General features: G+C 38.1%; 1 protein-coding gene across 7 annotated transcripts in view; it reads left to right on the top strand.

The window, feature by feature from the left end:
* The window catches only part of APP (amyloid beta precursor protein), a 239,073-nt gene that overhangs the window by 36,695 nt on the left and 179,122 nt on the right, over positions 1-23,256 (top strand). For all 7 annotated transcript variants that reach the window (XM_039858092.1, XM_039858090.1, XM_039858089.1 and 4 more), the window contains exon 2: positions 13,518-13,685. In XM_039858092.1, coding sequence (XP_039714026.1) covers positions 13,518-13,685 — 168 coding nt within the window. The remainder of the gene's footprint in view (positions 1-13,517; positions 13,686-23,256) is intronic.

Genomic DNA, 23,256 nt, shown 5'->3' with positions numbered 1-23,256 from the left:
CATTAGAAGTGAAGAGTAAGACTCCTGTATATTTTTTTTTGGTTTGCTACTGTTTTTATGTAGCAAAGAAAGAGGAAATAGAGTCTTCACTCTTATCTCCCCTTCGGAATTATTTTCTCCTGTGTATTGTAGTTCCCAATAGTCTTTTCTGATAGGAAAGGCAATTTGAAAAATTCTTATTGTATCTTAGGGCTGAAGAGAGGGAAAGCTTCTTTGAGAAATACTTTGGTGCCTTATTTAAGAGGGATAATCTACCGACGCTTATCAAGCAAATAGCCTGAAACTTGAACCTTGAGTATTCTTCAATATTATAACCCTGGAGGAAAAGAAATAATCTTAGCTTACACTAAAAGTGACAAGTTGACAGAATACCATTTGAACAATGAACAGGGATGCTATTTGAAAGTTACCATAGATTTTTTTTTTCACATCAACTTAATATTCTCTCTGCATTTCTATTATGTTTGCAAAGTGGTTTTCTGCTACACCAAAAGTCGTAATAATTAAAACACAATAATATGAGAGTTATAAGCAGATGGGAAAAGTAGGTACGTAAATATTATGCAACTTTGAAAGGAAATTAACCAAAGGATATAATGTAAATATCCTTTCTGCTTATCAAAAATAAATACTTCATGTTCTCTTCCTGTAATAGTTCTATAAATATTTGAAAGTAGATAAAGTTCTAAGACCATGAATTCTTCGATGCCACTTCACATATAGATATTCAAACTGATGTACTTATTTATAATCTTTCTCGTTCCAACACACTGTAGGTAACTTCTTACTATCTATATACATAAATGTGAACATGTGTGCACGTGTGTGTACGTATGAAGAGATAAGAACAAAGAGTGAATGTTAAGTACCTGAATTCTCTGTCTCAGCTTTTGTGCAGTAAATTCTTTAATTTCCTCTTACCCTTCCCACTCTCCTGATTTCCTCTTATGTGACTTGCTTTAAAGACTTTTCAGGAACTTTTTCATAAATTTTGTTAATTATTGTTCTTCCACTTACGTTCTTCCTCATACTGTTGTTGATTGAAAACAATCTACTAAAGGCACAGATGGGTTGGTACCATTTTACAAAACAGAAGGTCATGGGCCTATGTTAAAACGCACAAGTGCCTTAAATTTGGCATGCATAATGGCATGCCAGCTGATCCTCAAAGCTTCTAAGCTGCTCTGCCTCAGGCTGGTAGGAAATCAGATGGAACTGACTTCCTAGAGAGTTTTGTAGGGCTGAGGTTTATATGTCTGCCCCTCATCCCCGAGAGCTGCTCTGAGATTTTATTATACACCAAAGGACAATATTATATCTTAACTTTTTAGGATTGTCATACCATCTTAGTACTAGAAATTATAGAGATATTAAACAGTCTGCAGTGTACCAGGCCCAGATATGTATACGAGCTTCCTCACTGCAGCCCAAGACTAGGAATCTCCTTAACCACCACTCCCCATTCTAGCCCTAATTGTCTCTCCACCTATTCGCTTTCACAAGAGCCCGAAGCCTAATACTCTGGTAGAGGCTGTAAAGGAAAATAGATGAACTTCTGAGCTGACAAAGGATAGAGAAAGAAATATGCCCATTTTTCCTTGTCCAAGTAGTCTAGGTAACTCTAAGAAGCAAATGTGTAAGTATGGCCCTACTGTTAATGTTCTAATTAAATGGTAAAGTGGCTCCATTTTTAAACCTGCTACCTCTTCTGGAAGCTTGTTTTCCATATATTTTTCCCCACCTGCAGCTTGTTCAAAGACTTTTTGTTCTCTATGTAATGATCCTTTGGTGCTCTGTTTCTTCTATGCCATCCATTGCAAGTGGGTCAACTCCGTAGTAGGTAAATGAGAAGATGTAAAGAGAAAAAAAACTGTAAAATTTGCACTAACTTGTATCTTAAGTGTGTCAGCATAAGCGTTGTGCTCTAGAAAGTCATTTACTTCTACCGATAAAGTAAAAGTAAAAATAAAGTAAAAGTCCATTTTAGAGCTGTGTCATTGGCTAGTGAATATGATATTGCATAAGTGGTAAGTGCATCTGCCGGGTGATGAGTGAGGCATCACAAATGTCATAGCAATATCCATAGTCTTATATTAAGAAGAGAAACAGTCATAACAATTTAGCTTGCAAATAATGCAAAGATAGTATATTCCAAAGCAATAAAGTAAATTATATCTTTAGTTTACAACTTTTCCACTTGGCTTTTTCTATGCATGAAACCCAGGTGATGTTGAGGCTTTAATTTTGGGACTCGGTTGGTGCCGCATGGGTGAGACCTGGTATGATCTCAGTATGTGGTATCATATGACTGAAGTGCTTGACCCAGCAACATCCGAGAATGCTGTGTGTCCCCATTTCTCACGCCACCCTATTCCCTGCATGTGGATCTACTTCCTAGAGCGGGCTGGGCAAGGGCTGTGTCTGGCAGGGACCTTCACTGCTTGTGTTCCCTGCATTTCAGCAAGCACATACTGCATGGAGGACCATAATGGTAGTAGCTAGAGTGCTTGGTGATAGAATGTGCATGTCCTTTGCTGGGAGAAATGTAATTAGAATAAGATTTTGTATTCACACAGCCACACGTAAACTCAGAACAGCAGCATGCATGGTCTATCTGATAGCATTAGACTTTTCAAATTTCAGGTATTTCCTTTTAAAAACATATTGAGTGGAAACAAAATACATTTAATAAAATAACCCGTGCGTTTAAACAAGTCGTTTATCATTTACAGGTGTGTAAAAAAAGGAAGAAAAAAAGCCCACGATATCAGTCAGATTTAGACAGCAATAATTGATTGCTATCCTCTTAAAAGTGTCAGTGCATGTGTTTGGAGCATCATCTTATTTCCCCCTATGCTTTGTCTCTAGTTTTAGGAGTTGAAACCAAGAGAGTATGGCTCATGTGCCATAGATGAGCCATTTTCTTCATTTGATCCCTACCTCGTGTAATACATTAAACATAAAATATTTAACCTGTTTTGGGATATAAATGTGTTAGTCTGTGCCACCTGAACTAATTGAAGTCCTGACTTTCCAAGGGTTTATAACAAAGACTAAGAGGTAGTGACATGTGTACAATAAGATCGGTAAAAGACAAATGGGTAATAATGTTGATATGAACAAAGTTTATTGTTGTGTCGTAAATTTTGTACTGGCTTCGTTCAGTCTGCCGTGTTTAGGGCAGCACTGTTCGGTAGAAATATATTGTAAGCCACATACATAGTTAAAATTTTTCTAGGAACATCCAGGCAAGATGACAGAGTAGAGTTTTAAAATCAACAGGAGCACCTTGAAAAATAAATTGATAAATTATTTTTAAAAAATTTCTAGGAGCTACATCAAAAAAAGTAAAGATAAATAATTGGACATAATTTTAGTGATATATTTTTATTTAATCCAGTGATAATCATTTTGACATATAAAATTATTAATAGGGTATTTTACAACATATCTTTCATACTAAGTCATCACAATCTCAATTGGGTCACTAAATTTTCACGGGAAACATCTGATCTTTAGAGTTCATAAAATTACACTCACAAAAGTAGATTTACTCAAGTTGTTTTAAACAAGCTTAAAGTTTTTCAAATAGGATTGAGTAATTCGTTTTTAAATTTAAATTTACAGTAATTACAATTAAATTAAATGGAAAATGGTAGTTCCTTGCATGAACCAGCTAGACTTCAAGCTCTAAGAAGCGCATATGGCCAGTGCTCCCCTGTGAGACAGTACAGGTCCAGAGTGCTCAACGGTGTAGTAATTGCCTTACACTACGTTTAAGGGAGGAGAGTTTTTCAGAATGCGGGGAGCTCTGTAAGAATGCAAAAGGGAGCAAAGGTTTTTGAGCATGAATGGGACTATGGTCCTTAGGTGAACAATAGAAAAGACAGAAAAATCAATTTTCCGGGAGACCAGTGCTTCACCAACTGAAATGGGGAAAGTGCCCAGCTGTGAGAGTTTCACGGAATTTTAGTTGAGCACAAGGTCCTACTGCTTAAAAACTTTTGAAAGCTGTTGACCTCATCTAACTTCCCATGAGCGACCGCTTCTGAAACCAGGATAGATAGATGGTTATCCATTTAGTTAAGCAGCTCATTGGTGAGAAATGAGGCTCCTTCACAGCTAGTCTCCATCACCGTTGTTTCTGTTTAAGATTTTTCCTTGGGATTTTCCTTCAGATGTTGTCTTTTACCCTTATTTTCTTAAATTTGATAAAATTTGAAAAAAGATAGAGATTTATTAGCCAAGGAGGGAAGCCCTCAGAAAAACCCAACCCTGCTTGAACTTGGACTTCTAATCTTTAGAACAGCAAGGAATGAATTCCTGTTGTTTAAGCTGAGAGAGAGAAAGAGAAAGAAGGAGCGGGGAGAGAAAGGGGGGAAGGATTTTATAATTTTGATTTAGTAAAATTAAAATTTGATAAAATTTGTCCTGATAAATTGTTTCCCTCCAAGGTAATCTTTCTTCAGTTTTCTAGTGTTTATCTAAACATGTGAATTCTCCATCATTTTAGATGTAATTTGACACAGCAAGATTTCCCATGATCATCTGGGGCTCCCTATTTATAAAGTGTAAGAGTGCATTATCTTTCCTTTTTTTCATTTATTTTTATCTCTTAAAACCTTTAGGACTTTTTCTTATGGAACTGCTGCCCAGTTGTGCCTTTCCTGTCTTGTACTACTTCAAAAAATTATTTCAAAAAAAGTACGGAATCTTGTATATACTTAAAAACTAAAATTTGAAGAAGTTTCTACCTTCTGAAATAATTTTCAGCCCTGATTCTATCACTTACTATTAGATATTCCTATCACATACATGCCTGTACTAGTTTCTCTTGCTAAAATAATGCTGCAAAGCTACAACCCACCCCAAAATTCAGTGGCTTAAGATAATAACTATTTATTATAGCTCAAGGCTTGTGGGTCAGCTGATCTTGGCTCAACTTGGCCAGATATAATAGGAAACAATAGAACTTAAGAAATCGAACATATGTAGAATATCTCTTGTATCTAAAATAGAGAAGTAACAGAATTTGATTTTTCTGTGTTGCATGCTAATCTGCCCTAGCTGTCAGAATTAGTGGAAATTATAGTGGAAAATTGCTAATTTGTATCGTCAAATTTCTTTACAATGAATGCCATTCAAACTAACATTTCTGAGGAGCCCAGTTTGCAAGTCCTCCAGCTTGTTAGTAACATGACTTAAACACAGTAACTCTAGAATGAGATTTTAGGAAAGCATTGTCATTTGAGATTTGCTCTAATTGATCTCTACCAGTAAACTGTGTGTGTGTGCGTGTGTGTGTCGCTGCTGTTAGCACTACCACTATATACTATACTGTAATTCTGTATTAGGCATATATATGTAGATATATGCTCACTGTTGAAAAATTAGAAAATACAGATTAAATAAGATAACGGGTGACAAATGTGCATTGACAGTTGGAATGCTGGGGGTTCTGGACCCCTACTATTTAAGGAAGGAACTAATTTAGGAGAAAGTTTTGGATTTGCATTTCAGGGGAGATTTGTTAGAGAGGAAGCTACCAAAAGTTACTCGATGTTAACATCTAGTGATTTATATTTAAGAATTGCAGGTTACACATTTAAACTGTAGATTTGCATCCCCTTGTATTTGCACTACAATATGTATGTGTGTGTGTGTGTATGTGTGTGTGTGAGAGTGTGTGTGTGTGTGTATTTATTTATTTATTTATTTTATTTATTTAGTTAAAGCCAGTTACAAAGAACTACAAAATCTTACTATCATAGGGGGGAAAGTTATTTGAAAATAATATTCCAGATTTAAAAATAAGGAAGCATGAAAACTAGTAGCTGGATTGCTAACTGGTCTATTATGAAGAAAGCAAGCATGGGCTTTGGATTCACAGATTAGGCAAGTTTTGAGCCTTTTTGATTATCTAAATAGATGTGGATATACCTTATTGTGGTTCTTCTCAGAGTCAAATGAGACCATGAAGAGAAAGATCTAAGCAAACTCTTCAATTTTTGCCCTTAACTTTTTTCTATGTCTGTGTTCACAAGGTCAGGGCTGTTGAGATATAACAATATCGGGAAAGTCAAAATAGTGTAAATATTGTGATACTGTATGTTTTTGTATGGTGGCTATATGAAACATGTAAAATTTACAAATAAAGGCAAAATTAAAAAGATAAAGCATTTCTACATTAATGACATGGAAAAGAATTTGTCCCCAACATAAGAGCACATTAGACATAATTATACATGGTATAGTATCTATAATACATATAGTATGTATCAGTTAAAATATAGAACATTACTGTTTAGGAGTAAATGGACGTTAATTGGATCGAAAACTATTTTTTAGGCAAATAGTTTGGTTGCCATCTATGAGGCTCTTTTTTAAAAAAATTCCAGGTTTGTATCTATTCTAACAGTGGGCATCACTCTTTCTTGGGCCTGCCTAAAATTCATGCTTTAAACGCTGATGATTAATTTTATGGGCCTTGAATAACACTATTGCAAGAACTCTTTTGATTTCTTGCTGGGCAGTAGCAGCAAGAATATTTTTTACCAGTCTCATTATGAGATAGAAGGAGTTTGAGGTCCATTTTAGAATATCTACCCTTTGAGCAGAAAGAAAAGCTCGATATTATCAAATGACAAAACTAAAACGATTTAGCAATGAGTTATTCTTTTAGTCAGGAGTAAACAGTCCACGGGTTGCGGGGGAATACAGTGCCTCACAAGCAGCAGAGCATTGCTCCGAGGGATTTTGGGCAAGGGTGAGTTTTACACAGCTGTAGGAGACACAATGTGAAAACATGCGTGTTGGCTAGGAGGTCACGGATTTTCCTATATGGCTAACAAGTCCTGTTTTCTAGGGTAAGGTTAGCTGGTTGAAAGCTAAGTTTAAGAATTGTGATTTTTCTGTATGTCAGCTTTTCTTGGCGGGTCTTTCCCTTGAGTGCAGGCTGACTTAGGTTTAGATTTGCAATGTGGGCCTGGCCACTGGCGCAGCCTCCATGTGGGTCCCCCTGTGAGAGTTAACTTTATCTCTGGCAACAGAGGCCATATATTCATCGAAGAGCGATGACTTGTCATTTGTATCCGGGTCAACAGTGCCCCCCAAAGAATGTCAAATTTCAAGGAGTGAAATATATGGATTAGTTCTCTGAAAGGAATTCTTCCTCTCTTTACTCATTTTTGTGGCAAATCATTTCTAGCCTGAAATTTGAGCTCTGAAATAGTTGTGCAGCAAATAGTGGATGCGGTGAACATGGACCGCTCTGCACACAGGAAAATTGAAGCCGTGTACAGTTTCGGTAACTGCATTTCATTTTTCTGTGTGCTTTGACTAGCTTCTCCATTTTTTCTCACTGCAGATACATGCACGCACACACACAGACACACAGACACACACACACACACACACAAGGGCAAAACCTTGGAAAATTGCAGTTTTCTGTTTTAATTTGAGAGTCAGCCTGGGCACGTCAATAAAACTCTTGATGCCACTTCATAATTCTGTGGCCTTGGACAAATCCTTGCCGGAGCCTTTTGCCTCTCCTTAGAGTTGGGATGGATGATTTTACAGATTCTTCCAGTTCTGTGATTCTAATTTTAATTTTAGTTCTCTCCTGTTAGAAATAAAATGGGCAATTGCAGATGTTCTGGTTCTGCTTAAGATTTTTTTTTCTTTTTGGCATTTAAAGGAAAACTGTACAGATAGTCTTTTCCTTTGCAGAATGAAAATTTATGTTAAGCATTAAGTGATGCTTGCTTTCCTCTCGAAAGGGGTTTATTCTCACATCTCCAAATTGTGATTCTAGAAAACAGTTAATTACATCGAAAATGGAAGTTTGTTTTAAAATTAAATTTGAAAGCATTTTTGTGGGGTATAATTGAATTATGCTCTGGTTAAGGGAAAACTGTATTTATGGGAGAAAACCACGGATGTGATAGAAATAGTATCACTGTGTTTTTTAAAAGATGCTGTACACGAATCTGCCCGAGGAAACTGTGCACTGTTTAAAAAGTAGCAAATTCTCCACTCTATGAGGCTGGCTATACAGACCAGTGAGAAATCTGTTTAAATGCAGACACCAGATGGTTTTCGCTAGCTACAAACCTTAAAATTCCATAAATCCACGATGTAACTGAGCTATGGATCTGTACCTTCTCCTTGCCAAGCGAGACTTTGCAGCTAGGGCAACAGAGAGCTCCTTGTTCTCTTTCCCTTTTAGTTGGGACTGTGTGGGGAGGAATGCTGCCAAGCCTGCTCTATAAGGAATTTTGATCTCCTTGATGATAATAAAGAGAGAAAGAGAGAAATTTGGTGGGTGGGGGGCAGGAACACCCAGTTTGAAAGACAGCAGGGGAACCTGGTTTTGCACTTGTAAATTGCAGCTATTCTAGCTATAGGTTTCCTGGTTCTTCTATGTAGATTGGCCCAGATTAGGTGTACATGTTCATATTTGTTTATTTTAATTTCCCCTTCAGTCCTTTTAAAGACAATTTTTGGCCGATTTTGGGAAGTCCATTTTCACTTCAGTACTCTCTATATTGTGACCTTAAAATATCTTTCTGGTAGCAAAAGATCGTTTTTAAAACATTTGCAGCAATTTTAGGTGTGATAGTTACATGTGTAATTTAGAGCATTCTGTAAATAGCCTTTTGATTTTGAGGCTTCATTGTTTTTAGGCAGTTATTTTGTTCATTGTCATTGAACACTGTTTTCCCATGGGAAAGCATCTCTAGTCTCATGATGTCAGTGGAAAGTCATTCAGTTTACAAGAATTATCTTCATCTTCAGTCTCTCAGAACTGCATGGACTACAATTGGTCAGTTATACAGGGGATCCAAGCTTGTAGGTGTTGTCTTGGATTTCTGCAAAGTAACCTTAAGTTACCTTTGATAATGTTAAGATGAAAACAAAATTAAATTGTAATAGTTATTGAAGTGGTTGTATTTCCCATCTACTAAAGCTTTTGTATTTCTTTTCCATTAAAAAGAGAAATGCTTTTTGAAAGTTAGAAATAATTATCTTCAAGATGACTGATAGAGTATGCATTTTCACCGGCAGCAAATAACTTACTCTAAGACTCAAAGATTTCACTTTTAAGAGTGACTAGGACCTTGTGTATACTATATTAAGCCATTTCTTTGACGCTTCATTTAGAAAAAGAGATTTGAATAAACCTGTTGGGCCCTTGGATGGCTAAGTATTATCTCCTGTATGATCACCTTGGCTGGTGATGGTTTTCTTGTGGCTGAATGCCAAAGAGTGGACTGCTCCCAGCAACCAGGCTTTATTCCTTAAATGGGTTAGGTGAGGATCCTGTGGGTTACTTGTCTTGTTTTAATGAACAGCAGGGTTATGTTACTTAAAGCATGGAATTCTTTGCAGGTAGCCTTCTGTAAGCGTAGAAGAGCTTCTGGTTCAGTTTGTATCTGCTAGAAAATTGCTCTGATCTTCTTCTATACACTCAGTATTTGGTTTGGGAAAGAATTTTTGCCTGATAAATGTGTTTTTGTGATTTAAGTATTTATTTGTAAAGGGTCTCTGGTAATGTCAAATGTAAGAGATGTATACATACAGCCGATTTTTAAAATTTCTAGTGTAATAATTTGCCCTAATTATTGAGTAATCAAAGTTTGAACTATTAAACAATCTCCACTTTCAGAAGATAGGGCATGGTAATGATCATTACTACCCTCTATCCATTTATTTTTTAAAGTTAATATTAGAGCTCAACTTGTTGAAAACCCAAAAGGAACTGAAGCATATGTTTTCTAGCCTTAATTCCCATGGGCAAAAATGAAGATAGTACAAAGCAATTAAAGATGTCCTCTAGTAATATGATAGGGCCATATTCATTTCATTTGAAGAGATATGACAAGGATTACCATTTGGTAGTCAGCATATACAAACATGCAAACAGATGGCATCCAAAAACTATAAAGTCAAGGAGAAGGAAAGACGACAAAGGAATGGAAGAAACAAAAAGAAATTAGAAGTGAAGGCAGGAAAAAATTGAAGAGGCATTTATTTAATGTGTATGTCAGGTAGGGTGACCAGTTGTCCAAGCTGGGCAGGGGTTTTCCTGGCTTTAGCACTAAAAGGCTCGCCTCCTGGAGACCCCCCATTCCCAGAGAAACTGGGATGGTTGATCATGACCATCATCAAGGCCAAGGACTTGGCTTGTTTTATTGTTTTGTCCTCAAAAGTACGTCGGTGCCTAGTATATGTTATATACTCACACTTACTGGATGAAGAAACGTTAGCCGCTGCCATTTTTTATCGTTATTGTTGTAACAGGTTGCCCTCTGTAGCGAAGGAGTCCAAAGAGTGAGACCACCAAGACTTTTTGAAATGGATGAAAGACAAGTTATGGCCCAATCTTTAGGACTGCCCTATGCTGTGGATTGGAGGAATGTTAGTTAGCATAGTGATGGATAATCAGAGCTAAGTAAGGAGAGCCAGGTCAGTTCACTGGGACAGAAGCCAAGGGAACAGACAGCCAAAGAAGAGTTTATGTATAGCCAAGAATTTGAAAAATGACAGGTAGTGAAGAAAAATCCTGTTTGGTTTCTCAGAAGGGAAGTCATATGTAACCTTTGAGAAAGCAGTTTGAGTGCGTGTGGGAATGGAGATCACTTTTCAGGGGGTGTAAGAAGCAGGTTAGAAGGTGGTGACAAGGAGTGTTATAATCACCAGCCGATTTAATTGAAAGAACCTGGAAGACAATTCCACAACAGAGATCAGCGAACTGGCCCACTGGCCAAATCCAGACTACTGCCTGTTTTGTTAGCAATTTATTGTAAAGATGGCCACACCCATTTTGCATATGTCTCAGGCTGCTTTTGCATTGTTACAGCAGAGACTGTATGCCTCACAAAACCTAAAATATTTACTATCTAGCCTTTGCAGAAAAAAATTTTCTGACTTCCGGTTCCAGAGGTGAAATAGAATGGAGGAAAGTGTTTTTTTGTCCATTTTTCTTCAAGAAGAGATCAGAGGTTATTTGTGGATGTGTTATGGTGCTGGAGATAAGGAGTAGCATACTAGGTATTCATTGCTGTGTTAACAGGTTACCCTAAACTTAATGGTATAAAACAACAAACATGTGTTATCTCAGTTTCTGTGGGTCAGGAATTTGGGAGTGTCTCCTGAGTGGTTTTGGCTCTAGGTCTCTCTCCAGGTTTCAGTCATGTCAGCTTGCCCCGAAGTCATATGAGGGCATGACTGAAGTTGTAGGAGGTTTCCAAGGTCACTCACAGTGCTGTAGACAGACCTTGACTTCTCATCATGTGGGCCTCTCCGCAGGGCTACTCCAGTGTCCTTGCAGCGTGGCAGCTGACCTCCCACACAGCGAGTGATCCTGGAGAGCAAGAAGAAGCTGTGGTGCCTTTGACGACCTTGCCTCCGAAATCACACGTTATTTTTGCCTCATTCTGTTTGTTGCACCGACAGACCCTGATGCATTGTGGGATGGCACCGATGAGAGTGTGAAAACGAGGCAGGCGTCATGGGGGGCCTCCGTGAAGGCCGGCCACCACAGGGAGAGAAATTGGCACTTAAGTGTTCCTTGAGGGGAGGGTGTGGAATGAAGGGCATTTGTATTGACAAAGAGGTAGAAACTAGTGGACAGATTGTGGAGTCTGAAGTAGAGAAATTTTGAGGTAGAGAGGGGGCAATTCATTCAACAAAATAATACCAGCTGTGGTAAAAGATCATTAATCTCTCTATTGAGTTAGAGAGAAGGTACCCAGATTCTGCCAAGACTGGAATTCTCTGAGACAGGAATGAGTTTGAGCAGGATAAAGTACTATTAGGATTTCAACGGTGATTCCATTGCTGGATTATAATTCTTTGAGGGCATGACTCATATTCTATTTATAAATAAATATATTACATATACATAATATTAATGTTTTACGTACCCTCTAGTTGGAAAATGAGCCTCAGTTTCTGCCTTGGAAATTGTAGGATGCGGCAAGGGAACCAAACTGTAGAGTTGAAGGGTCCCAGCAATTGCTGCTGACGATCTGATACTATAGCCTCATCTGGCAGCATGGAGGCAGAATTTTGTTAATTAAATATGCTGTACAGAGTAGGACTAGAAATACAGAAAATGTTGCCTGAAACAGGATTTTAAAGATTTTACCAAGGGTTTGCACTCAGGTCTGTGACAGGTCTCAGCTGGATTCAGTGCAAGATTTTTTTTTTTAAAGGACGTAAGTCCTCTGTTGTGATTGGACCAAACACACATGAAGATGACTAGAATGGACAGATGTTCGATCTATTTTTACATTTCTGCGGGAAAAAAATGGCAGGAAGCTGTTTCTTTAACTTAAATCTCAGTGTGATTTCAGTGTTTTTATTTTTTCCTCCTGTGAGCAATTTTTTAAAAAATGATAGAGGTTATCATAGAGTCACCCAGTTCTCTGCGGAATGACTTCTGTTGAGAGTTAACTCCTCTTGACGTCCTCGGCAGCTGGATTTAACAAGGGAGGAATTATTTTGCTTGACGTGTCTGTTGATTCCTCGGTTTTGAATAACATTTACTCCTGGGAATTTAGTTTAGATCCCTTGCTCATTTTTTTTCCTTTTTGCAATTATCAGAGCCTATGAAGGGAGGTAATATAGATATTACGGAACTTCCGTGTTTTTCCTTTTAAAAACAATTACATGAAGGCAATGCTTGCGTGTAGAAGCGCTTGGAGATACAGAAGGGAACCCTTTTCCAAGTTATTTTTGTGACACGGTGTGTTGCCTGCAGCAGGACTAGCTAAGACCAGTTGAGAGCTTACTGCACAGCAGATGGGCGCTCCCCTCTGCTGGCCTCCTTGCAGTGTGACTGGGAAGATGGGAAACCAGCGCCCTTAAAATACTCTCAAGAGTTGAGAGAGTGATAACCAGGAAATGTTCTGGGGACAACCGATGCACGGCCAACGTATTCAGTCACATTTGGGCATGGTAAATTCTACAGTGGTTTTTCTGTTCAAAAATTATAATATAGTCACTTGCTAACTAGTAACGCATATTAATACCTCCTCAGCTCTAGGAGGTGACAGAGAGCATGACCCCCAGACCTGGTCTTTATGCTGAACTTGGGCTTGTTCTTTGAGTGAGTGAGTTGGAGGTTATTATGAGAATGTGGTTTCCTCCAGAGTGATTATATGTATCTCAGAAAAACATCTTATTTATTGTCAAAACCTTTTGGTAGGCACCATAAAATCTGCTGTGGGGAAATGTATAAGCTTTTCAATGAATACATTCCTCTCAATATTGCTAATGTCTCCATTTCGACATTTAAAAAAAGCATTATTATAGGTGATTGGACATGTGCGTAGCATACCTAATACTTAAAGGAATGCTGAAGGCAAGGCTAAGTCATAATTGAGAATTAGCAACAATAGAACTATTTTTTAATATTGCCGTCTGCATCTGTATTCCTCTTTACAGCTCTTCCTCCAACCTCTACCCTGGAACTGTGGATTTCTGTAACTAACTGAAACTTACTTTTTCAGGTGCCCACTGATGGCAATGCTGGCCTGCTTGCGGAACCCCAGGTTGCCATGTTCTGTGGCAAACTGAACATGCACATGAATGTACAGAATGGCAAGTGGGAGTCAGATCCATCAGGGACCAAAACCTGCATTGGCACCAAGGAGGGCATCCTGCAGTACTGCCAGGAGGTAAGCCCCGGCCAGTGGTCCACGTTGGATAACATGCTTTTATTTATTTATTTTTTTTAACTATTTACATATTTGTATTTTATCTTGCAGTGAAAATCTTTTTTTCCTAGTGATTCACTGTACCATTAACATATTTACTTGCTTCACTATATGAATAAATGGTTTTTTTAAATTATATCATATTACGACCATAAATAAACCGAGTAAAATAGAAAATATCTTGACACTTCCTTTTATCTTTAGAATATTTTCCGCTATGGCTTTACAGACAAAGTATTGTGTTTAAAAGTGACTAGAATTAAGTTTTTTCCTGTTTATGTTACCAATTTGATATATTTGATATATGATTTCTGTTTGTATTCAGTTCAAGTTTTCCTCTCCTTATTTTACTTTATGAAAATGTGCAATGTTTACTTGTTAAAATGTTGAAACTCTAAAAAGTTATACTCAGAAGCCTCACCACCCATCCTCTGTTCATAAACATTTTCATTGTTCCTTATTTATCCTTCTTGCAAAAGACAATATTTTTTCTATAAGCACTGTTCTGCACTTTGCTTTTTTGACTTTTATATGCTGGAAATCATGCCCTCTTCATTCATAAAAACCTTCATCATTTTTTCTAGTTTCCTGCTGTTATTGTACAGGGAATTCTTTCCTTATTAATTCAGTTCAAAATAACTGGAGTCTCAGGCATTTTCTCCTTCACTCACTAGATACTTGTTCTAGGACATGTGGCTATTTGTGTTTTAAGAACATTTAAAGGAATTAGTCTTATGCATTTTGGAAAAGCAAAATTCTTTACTTTCCATAAAATGAAAGATAGGCTGGCAACATTTTTTTTTTTTTATTGTGATCTTTTATGTACTAGAAAATTTCCTTTAGCTTTCTTGGATCCAAAATGAGTGTGTAATGGATTATTTATAAACACATCCACACACATATGTATATATAATTTTTTTTGGTAGCTCTCTAAGAAAGGGCAATCTCTAAATATTAACTTTTATATTTTGAGAAACAAAAAAGCATCTACATCGTCACAATATATTACATACATATCAAGTGATTTTCACCTTGAAGGAGTATGAATCTGATGTAAAAAGATAATTCTCTATACTTAAGTAGAAATCACTACTATTTAAGTGATATTTAATATCTTTTAAAAAATGCTCTGCCTGCTTATTTATTAAATAAGTTTTAATAATTCACTTTTGCCCATTTATGACATTTCTAAATTATACTCTTTGGAAATAATATTTGCATTCTACTGAAGAGTTCCTCTAGTACAATTTTATAAATAAATTATGAATTTGATAAATTGAAATCATATGCATGCTTTTTGATACCATTTCACTTTTCTGGATATACATACAGATTATGCATTCTGAATGTTAAGTAAAAAATACTTTTAAAAGGGCTAGAACTCAAATTTAGTTAATGACCTTGATCACATCACCTGTTTCTGTAAAATGTCTCTTTTGATGTGTGTGTCAGATTTTGCATCCAAGTTCTTCCTCTCTTTGTTTTACTCTGGAAAAGCCTAATATTTTTGCATTTGCATGATGACCCTATAAAAATTACCCTTCTTGACCCTGACTCCCACTGCACTTAGGGAGCCCACCAATGCCTGGGTACACTTCACTTCCTGTTTTAGTCTGGTTGTCTCAGGGCTAAGCCACAGAGAGGTTCTTCTCTGTCCCTGACTTTGCCATATTGCTGGTGGCTATGGGTTAGGAGGGAGGTTGTTTCTCCTTTGTCTTTCAATTCTGTTATTATCTGCCTCTTATCGGCTTATCACCCGCAGAAGTCTTGTAGAAAGATGCACACAGGCCAGGGTGTTCAGATGGATTAGACAACCATTAGACTGGAGAAGAAAGGCCCAGAGTATCAGGACTTATGAACCCTGTCAATGAATTTGGTATTTATTCCATAACAACAGGAAGTTATTGAAAGGTACTTATTTATTTTTTTCAAAGACCCGGAATGACTATAGATTTGCATTTCAAAAAGTCACCCACCCTCTTCCTTTGTCACTCTGTCCCCATATCTAGTCCCTCATTTCCATCAGGGCTTACCCTGCAGGATCCTCTATTCCTGTGCTGTCTATGTCTAGTACAGTAACTGCTAGCCACAGGTGGCCATTGAGAACTTGAAATGTGGATAATACAAACTGATGTGTGCTGTAAGTGTAAGATATCGTATTTCAAAGATTAACATGAAAAAAGAATGTAAAGTGTCACAATTTTATATTGATTTTATATTGAAATAATATTTTGATGTAAAATGTACTGTTATAAAGGGCATATATGTTACTAAATTGTAAATATGTATGTTAAAATGAATTTCACCTGTTTCTTTTTACTTTTAATGTGACTGCTATGGAATTTAAAATTATATAGGCATTGTAAAATTAAATTTTATTTCCATTAAACAGTGCATCTTTGCCCCTCTACCTCATGCCATCAGTGAGCCTGGGCTATATTTTAGTCTAAGATCCTATGATCAGACAAGTGGGAGAGGGAAGGTGAAGAGTGCCCCTCTCCCCCATCTCACACCAGAACTTTGCTGGTGGCTGGGAGTCCTGTTTGCATGAGTCCTTTTTTAATACATCTTTAATTAAAAATATTTTAATTCAAGCTGATTATGTGAATACCTTCCTAGAGCCTAATGCTTCTTTCTTCCTGAAACATATATCCCTGGGTGCTAAGGATGCAGTGATGAGTAGAACACAGGGCCTTTTCCTAAAAGAGGGTCTGAAGGGAGAGAAAGGCTTGTAAGATACTTTTAGCCATGTAAAAACTGACGATGTAATGATGGCACATGGTGACAGTGGTGATGATGCTACTACCAACTAACTTTTATTGAACATTAACAAAAGTGCCAGCTACCTGGCCTTTTATCCTCATGTTGCTTTTGGAGAAGAATTCTGAGAAAGAACCTTAGGGAATTGCAACATTTAAGAGGAACAAGGAGACTGCTCTTGGAGGAGGGGCAGTGGCCAGAGACTTAGGATCAGAACTAGGAAATGTTACGTGCTGGAAGTCAAGCCAGGCTGATTTCTCCGTGTGGGAGGTGATGAGAATTCAAGTGTGATGCACACTGAAAGTAGCTGAAGTATAGCTTTTGACAAGGCAAAATCATGACTCTTACAAAATGAACACACATGAAAGATTTTACTCAATCCATTAATTAATGAGGTAACTTGTAAGATGTTATAACTAGTCCAGTTTGACCTGGAGAGATTTACATTCTTTTCCCAACAAACTTTATCTATGTAGCTATGAATAGGAGTTGTTTGCTTTGTATTGCATGGGGCAGAAAACACTTGCATTGCTCTCTGTTTCTACAATATCTGCCCCTACAGAGTCATAAAATAGCTTAGTGGTAGCCTGAAAGATCAGAAGAACACATTCTGTGGTAACATTCCGCTACCTCTCCCAGGCTCTGGAAGACAATACCTGCATTTTTCATTGCTAGGACAACCAGTAATCCCTTTCTCCCATTTCTAAGTTTTGGATAATTTTTTTTTTATATATATATAACAAAACATTCTTCTAAGTTGGCAAATAAAAGGCCATAGTTGATCTTTGGGATAGCAGTTTAAATGGAATAGAAGTCAGATTGCAGTAGGTTACAGGAAGAATGATAAGAATGGATGGTGAAGAAGTCTGTGGATTCTCTGAGGGTAGACTGGAGGCCAATTGCTTGAGGGCAAGTCAAGGAAAAGGGAAAGGCTTTGTTTATTGTTGTGTCTTTATTTTTTTTTTAAAGGGAAGGAACTTAAGCTAAAGGACGTTTAAGCTAAACTGGGAAGGGTAGATGTCAATTATAAGAAAACTAGGCTCAGGTATGCATAGGGTCCAGTGGATAAGTGATTGGCTGAGTCTTAGAAGAAAAGATGAGGAAGTAGTAAAGGTGGGTTAATTAGCCAGTTTCTGTTGCCAGGTGATGGAATCCCACTCAACATCTTACACAGGGAGAATATTTGCTCCCACCGATGAGAAGGATCTTGGAGTGAGGATAGCTTACAGAATTTTTAAAAAGGCATCCAGAAACTGGGTCTTCAAATTTTGGAATTGAGATTCTGTGCTGCCTGGAATTTCTCTATTGGGGTCTCTCTCATTTCTGCTGATCCTTTATGTTCGCCTCACTTTCTCCTGCGAAGATGGGCTTTCTCTCGGAGGCCAGGAAAGGTGGCAGCCAGTAGCTCCAGGAGTATATTGTCCCAGTTTGGCTTCCCAAGTTCATTCTGCCAGTGCGCTTTGTAATTCCAAGGAGGTATTCTGGGTGGCCCTGCTTTTGGTCACACATCTATCTTGGGCACAAGGACTCAGAACTGGCACTAGCCTGCGATGGCCATATGGGTGTGTGGCCTGTTCGATGGCCAGACCTGAGCAACACGGTATGAAGAGAGGGGCTCTTGACAAAAAAGGGATAAAAGTGACATGGGGCAAAATAGAAATATAACCACTGTCCAACACAGGGCTTAGAAACACACTGTGGATTGGAAAGGTTTTATAGGTTGGAGAATATGTAGCTGAGGGAATTTGTAGTGCATCCTGCATTTAACTGGCTTTGAGGAAAGTATGGAGGCAGGAAGAGATGTTTACTCAGAATTTTTAAACAGCATTTGCTATTTTCTATTGAATGGTGATCCTAAACTACCTAAAACATTCTTTATTGATAGTTTAGGGTCTTCCTGCCACTTCCTACTTTGTAGGCATTCTGATATTTTTCCTTTATAATCAGAAATAATGAATAATTTCTGTTTGTAGGATTGAATATTTTTGTATTGTGGAAAATGTTTATTTTCCTTTATTCTTTTGTTTTTTAACTCCATGTTTTTATTTTAGACAGTATTGATTGATTTTTTTTGCTAAGAAAGCTACAGGAAATAATATTCGTGATTTTTCTACCTCCTCACAGGTTTCTTAAGTTATATTACTTTTGTATTTTTTTTCTTTTTTTTTTTACATCCAAACGTGTGTTTATTTGAGCTATACTGACTACCATTGCCAGGAAGCAAGGTCTCAAATGCTCCCACTTTTATATATTCAATATTGTAATATTACAGTCTGTTCTCTTGGCATAATTCCCTTTGTTCTAAGTTCTTTCTTTAAGTGGATTCGTTGTTTACAGCCAGTTCTTTAACCAAAGCATCTCTCTTCCTATATTATTTATCTTGATCTCTCTTTTTATTTATTTGGATGTCTGTCACCTTATTTCCAGAAGTAGTTGTTCTTATTGAACAGTGGCTTAATTAGGTATAGAATTTCAAGTTGATGGGCATTTTTGTTTAGCACCATGAAGATATTTATCCACTGCATTCTGTCATCTATCATTTTGCAAATCCTTTTTTTTTAAACATGCAGAAACTATTACTATTAGTTTCCATTTACAGTGTTACTCATTTACTGATTATTTTTCTCCTAATAGTGGTGAATAATTTTTTTTCTCTTTGTGCTCACTCAGTCCCTCTTGTGACGAAAGCACAGATGTTTTAGAGACAGCTGGCTGAGAGGGGCAGCTGTTAGCAATCTGTGGACCTGGGACAGGAAGAAACCAACCGAACTCATGACCGTGACCTCATTTTGACCTTTTGCTAACCAGTGTAACTCACTTGTTAAATTTGTTTTTTCAAAGGATTGCCTCATATAAGCTGCACATTGTATCTGCTGATGCTTAGCTTAAATATGATGTGTCAAATATTATTATTTTGATGAATTATCTAGTCTGTCTTCTTTGTAGTCTAATGTTCTTCTCTGTTTGTATTTCTGGCTGTTGGTTTTGTTTGTTTTCATTATGAATATTGTCATTTTTGCCCCCTGATTTCTTCTGTCCTATTGTGGTTCAAGGGCAAAATTAGGAAGAAAAAGTAAAAATTGAGTCTTTTACCTTTATTCCTGGTTATAAGCCCTTGTAACATCTAATGGGGAAGATAGCTTGAAACTTATGGTTTAAATCAATGATTTGTTTAATCTGCATTTTATCGCAATCCTCCAAATTCTAAATGCCCATATGGTCCTTCCTCTTTCCAGTCATAATAGTTAATGCTTCTGCCCAGGCATCATTCAAATATTTGCCTTTCTTTGTATTTTTCTTTTATTAGCATAGTCAGCACCATTTGAGGATTTTCTTTCATTCCTTCATCAAATATGTATTGAGGACTGCTATGGACTGCATGCTTGTGCCACCCCCACCCCACATTCATATATTGAAGCTGTAACCTCCAATGCGATGCTATGTGGAGGTGGGGCCTTTGGGAGGTAGTTAGGGTTAGATGAGGTCATGAAGGTGGGCCCCTCATGATGGGATTAGCGTCCTTGTAAGAGGAGACACAGGAGAGCTTGCAGAGAGTTTAATCTCTCTCCCTGCTCATTCAGTGGGGTAAGGTCAGGTCTTGGAGAGAAGTCAGCAGTCTCCAAGATAGGAATAGAGCCCTCACCAGAACCTGACCATGCTGGCACCCAGATCTCAGACTTCCATGCTCCAGGACTGTGAGAAAATAAATTTCTGTTGTTAAAGCTATCCAGTTTATGGTAATTTGTTAAGAATGCCTGAGCTAAGACTAGGACTTACCTTGGTTTCTGCGGGCAAAGGGATTATAGATCCAAGGTGTTACTGAGAATAACTGTTTCTGGATCTCATGCCTTACAAAGGATTTTATTTGAGCTAGTAGTCATTCATTTACTGACCGCTTGTGGACAGCTTGTTATTGGCCTGGGGGGTTGGAGCAGTATTAGCAAGGCTCTGCCTCCCTCTACACTGAGAGAGCCTCCCCTCAAATGGAGTTTGTGGTTTCCTTTTGCAGGGACTGTTTCTTTCCATATTGGAATTCTGAAGAGATCTTCAGACAAGAGTTGAGGAATGTTGGCCCAGTGTCCAGATTTGCCCTCAGTTTCTTTTTACCTGGTTCGAGTGCTGTGATATGCACTCAATAGTAGAGTGACAAACATATACGTGACTTTTAATACTCAGTTAAATATATTAATAATCACTAAGTTTGCTTTCTAAATGCATTAAGCAAATAAAGAATAATGAAAATTATTCTTTATTTGACACTGTTATAATACGTTCCGTTGTTGGTTGTTGATGAATTATGCTTTCCAGGAGGTACACCCTCCCTGGAATCTTGGTTGGACTTGAGACTTGCTTTAACTGGTAGAATGGAGTGGAGATGACACTGGTTCAGTCCTGGGTCTGAGCCTTAAGAAGGCAAAGATGTTTCTCCGTTGTGCTCTGGGAAGGCAGGCATGTGGCGAAGTCCAGGTGGAAGAGCACGGAGGCTCAGTCACTAGCCTACCTGAGCTCTCAGCCAGCTGCCTGCACCAGCCACGTAGGCAAGGCCAGGTTGGACCTTGCAGCCTTCCTTGCAGTTCTCTAGCTGACAGCACCATGTGCAGAAGAATTGCCCGGTCAACCCACAGAACTGTGAGAAATTCTAAATGATAACGCAGTAGCTAGCTTTCCAGATGGCTCCCAATGATTCCTGCCCCATACTGATGCCCACATGTGTTCTCCTTTCACATTGTGCAGGGCCGACGTGTCTAACCAGTAAGATATTACAGAGAGGGTGTTTGTGAGTTTTGAGGCTAGGTCATAAAAGGCATGTGACTTCTACCTTGCCTACTTTTACCATGGCGGAAGCCAGCCGCCATGCCTTGAGGACACTCAGAGAGCATTGTGGAGATGTGCATGTGGTGAGGACTGAAGCCTCCTGCCAGCAGCCAGCACTAGCTTGACAGGCATGTGAATGAACCACTTGGGAGTGGATCCTGTGACCTAGTCAAGCCTTCATGTGACCATGGCTGACATCTTCAATGCACCCTGGTGAGAGTCAGGATCCCTGAGCTAAACTACTTCCTGATTCCTAAGCCAACATAACTGTGTGAAATAAATGTTTATGGTCTGAAGCCACTAAGTTTTGGGTTAGTTTTCGTGCAATCATAGATGACCACAATAGACATTCCCTCAATTATTATTTTCCTCTGTGGTCTTTTAATAGAAAACAGTTTCTTTCCTCCGTTCTATACTAGATGCAGAAAGTGCTGCCATCACAGAAACAACTTGAAAGTAACTATGTAAATTATTCATCATTTAACAGCCTAAAGTGGCCATTTGCCTTAATGAACTGTTATAATCCTCAAGCATTGGCCTAAGGAATCAGAAGCTTTATAAATATAAATAGAATAAAACTAGGATAATATTCCTCTCGAAACATTAAAGCCTAAGAACAAAAATGAGAATTTTTAGATTTTTTTGTCCTCATGAATGAAATTTAAAAACAAAATAAAACAAAACATGGTTTTATTTAAACTAAAGTCTTTGGGATGGGAGAAAAAAAATTTGGAAGTGTATTTTGATTTTTCAGCTAAAGAATCTTGTTCCTTCCCAAACTTGATTCAAGCAAATTTAGCAGATATTTATGAGTGTGTTCAGGAGAGGCTTTTGTGTCATGTGTTGCTGAGTGGTGGTGACACGCCACTCTTAGCTCATAAGAAGCTGATATAAATATACAATTTGATGAATTGAAAGAGAATTTAGAAAAGTGAAAAGGTGGAATGAGGCTGTAAAGTAGAGTGTCTTGATTGTAAATCTGGGTATTTAGAGTCTGATTTTGCAGATAAGAAAGAGCCATGAGGTTGTGTTTTCTGGGCAAGAGACTTTTAGAAGTATTAGCCCCTATCCAAGGGTAGGTTGGATTGGGGAGAGAAAGGAATTCAGATCTCAAGATGTTAGTGTGAAAAGGGATGTGCAAGATCATGCAGCTTATCTGCCTCATTGTGTGCAAGATGCTGTGATAAGGGAGCCTTTGGGGTCAAATGCGGTGAAGGCGGAATTCAAATCCAGCCTTTGCTCTGACACCTAACCAACCCAGGAGAGCTGCCTCACCAATCTTAGCGCATCTCCCCTTACGATAACAACACACAGGTGTGTATTGTAAAAGTTAAATATAGTCACATTAAATGAGAAATTGTATGAGTCCCAGCACCTTTCCTTCTCCTCTTTCAAGAAGAGAACTGAAAACACAGCCCCTGGTGCCCTTTGTATCCCTAACATTCAGAGCACCTGGTGTGAGGTAGGGACTTGGATCAGGTGTCCGTGGCTCTTGCTAAGTCACACTGCAGAGCACGTCTCTGGAGGGAGCTTTGGACAGGTTAAGCCCCGAGCACTGGCAGATTTCCAGCTGGGAAAGTTAGACAGGTGAGTGTGCCTTAGTGTATCAACTCCTCTACTGGATAATGGGTACATTAGCCTTTTCCTAAGCGTTTTCTTTTCCACAGAGAACAGTGTGTTTTCTGTTTCTTTAACTTTCTTGCTGTAAATGAACAGTTGTTCTGTCTATGAATTAACAGGATCACCGAACAAATCACATCAGCACCTGAACAAAACAAAAACAGCCTGTTCAAGGAGGCAGACGACAAAGCCATTTCCTTTGCCCAACTTTCTACTCTAAAATATGTAACCAAACGTGGCATTTCCAGACAGGAATTGGTTCTCAGCCTTGTTGTTTTCATTCCACAGTAATATGGAATTAAACTTAATTTTAGGAACAAACAATGCATGTGATCCT

This window comes from Pteropus medius, unplaced genomic scaffold (genome assembly GCF_902729225.1).
Source record: "Pteropus medius unplaced genomic scaffold, Ma_sr-lr_union100, whole genome shotgun sequence".
Taxonomy (NCBI): Eukaryota; Metazoa; Chordata; class Mammalia; order Chiroptera; family Pteropodidae; genus Pteropus; species Pteropus medius.
This window is presented reverse-complemented; position numbering and strand designations above follow the sequence as displayed.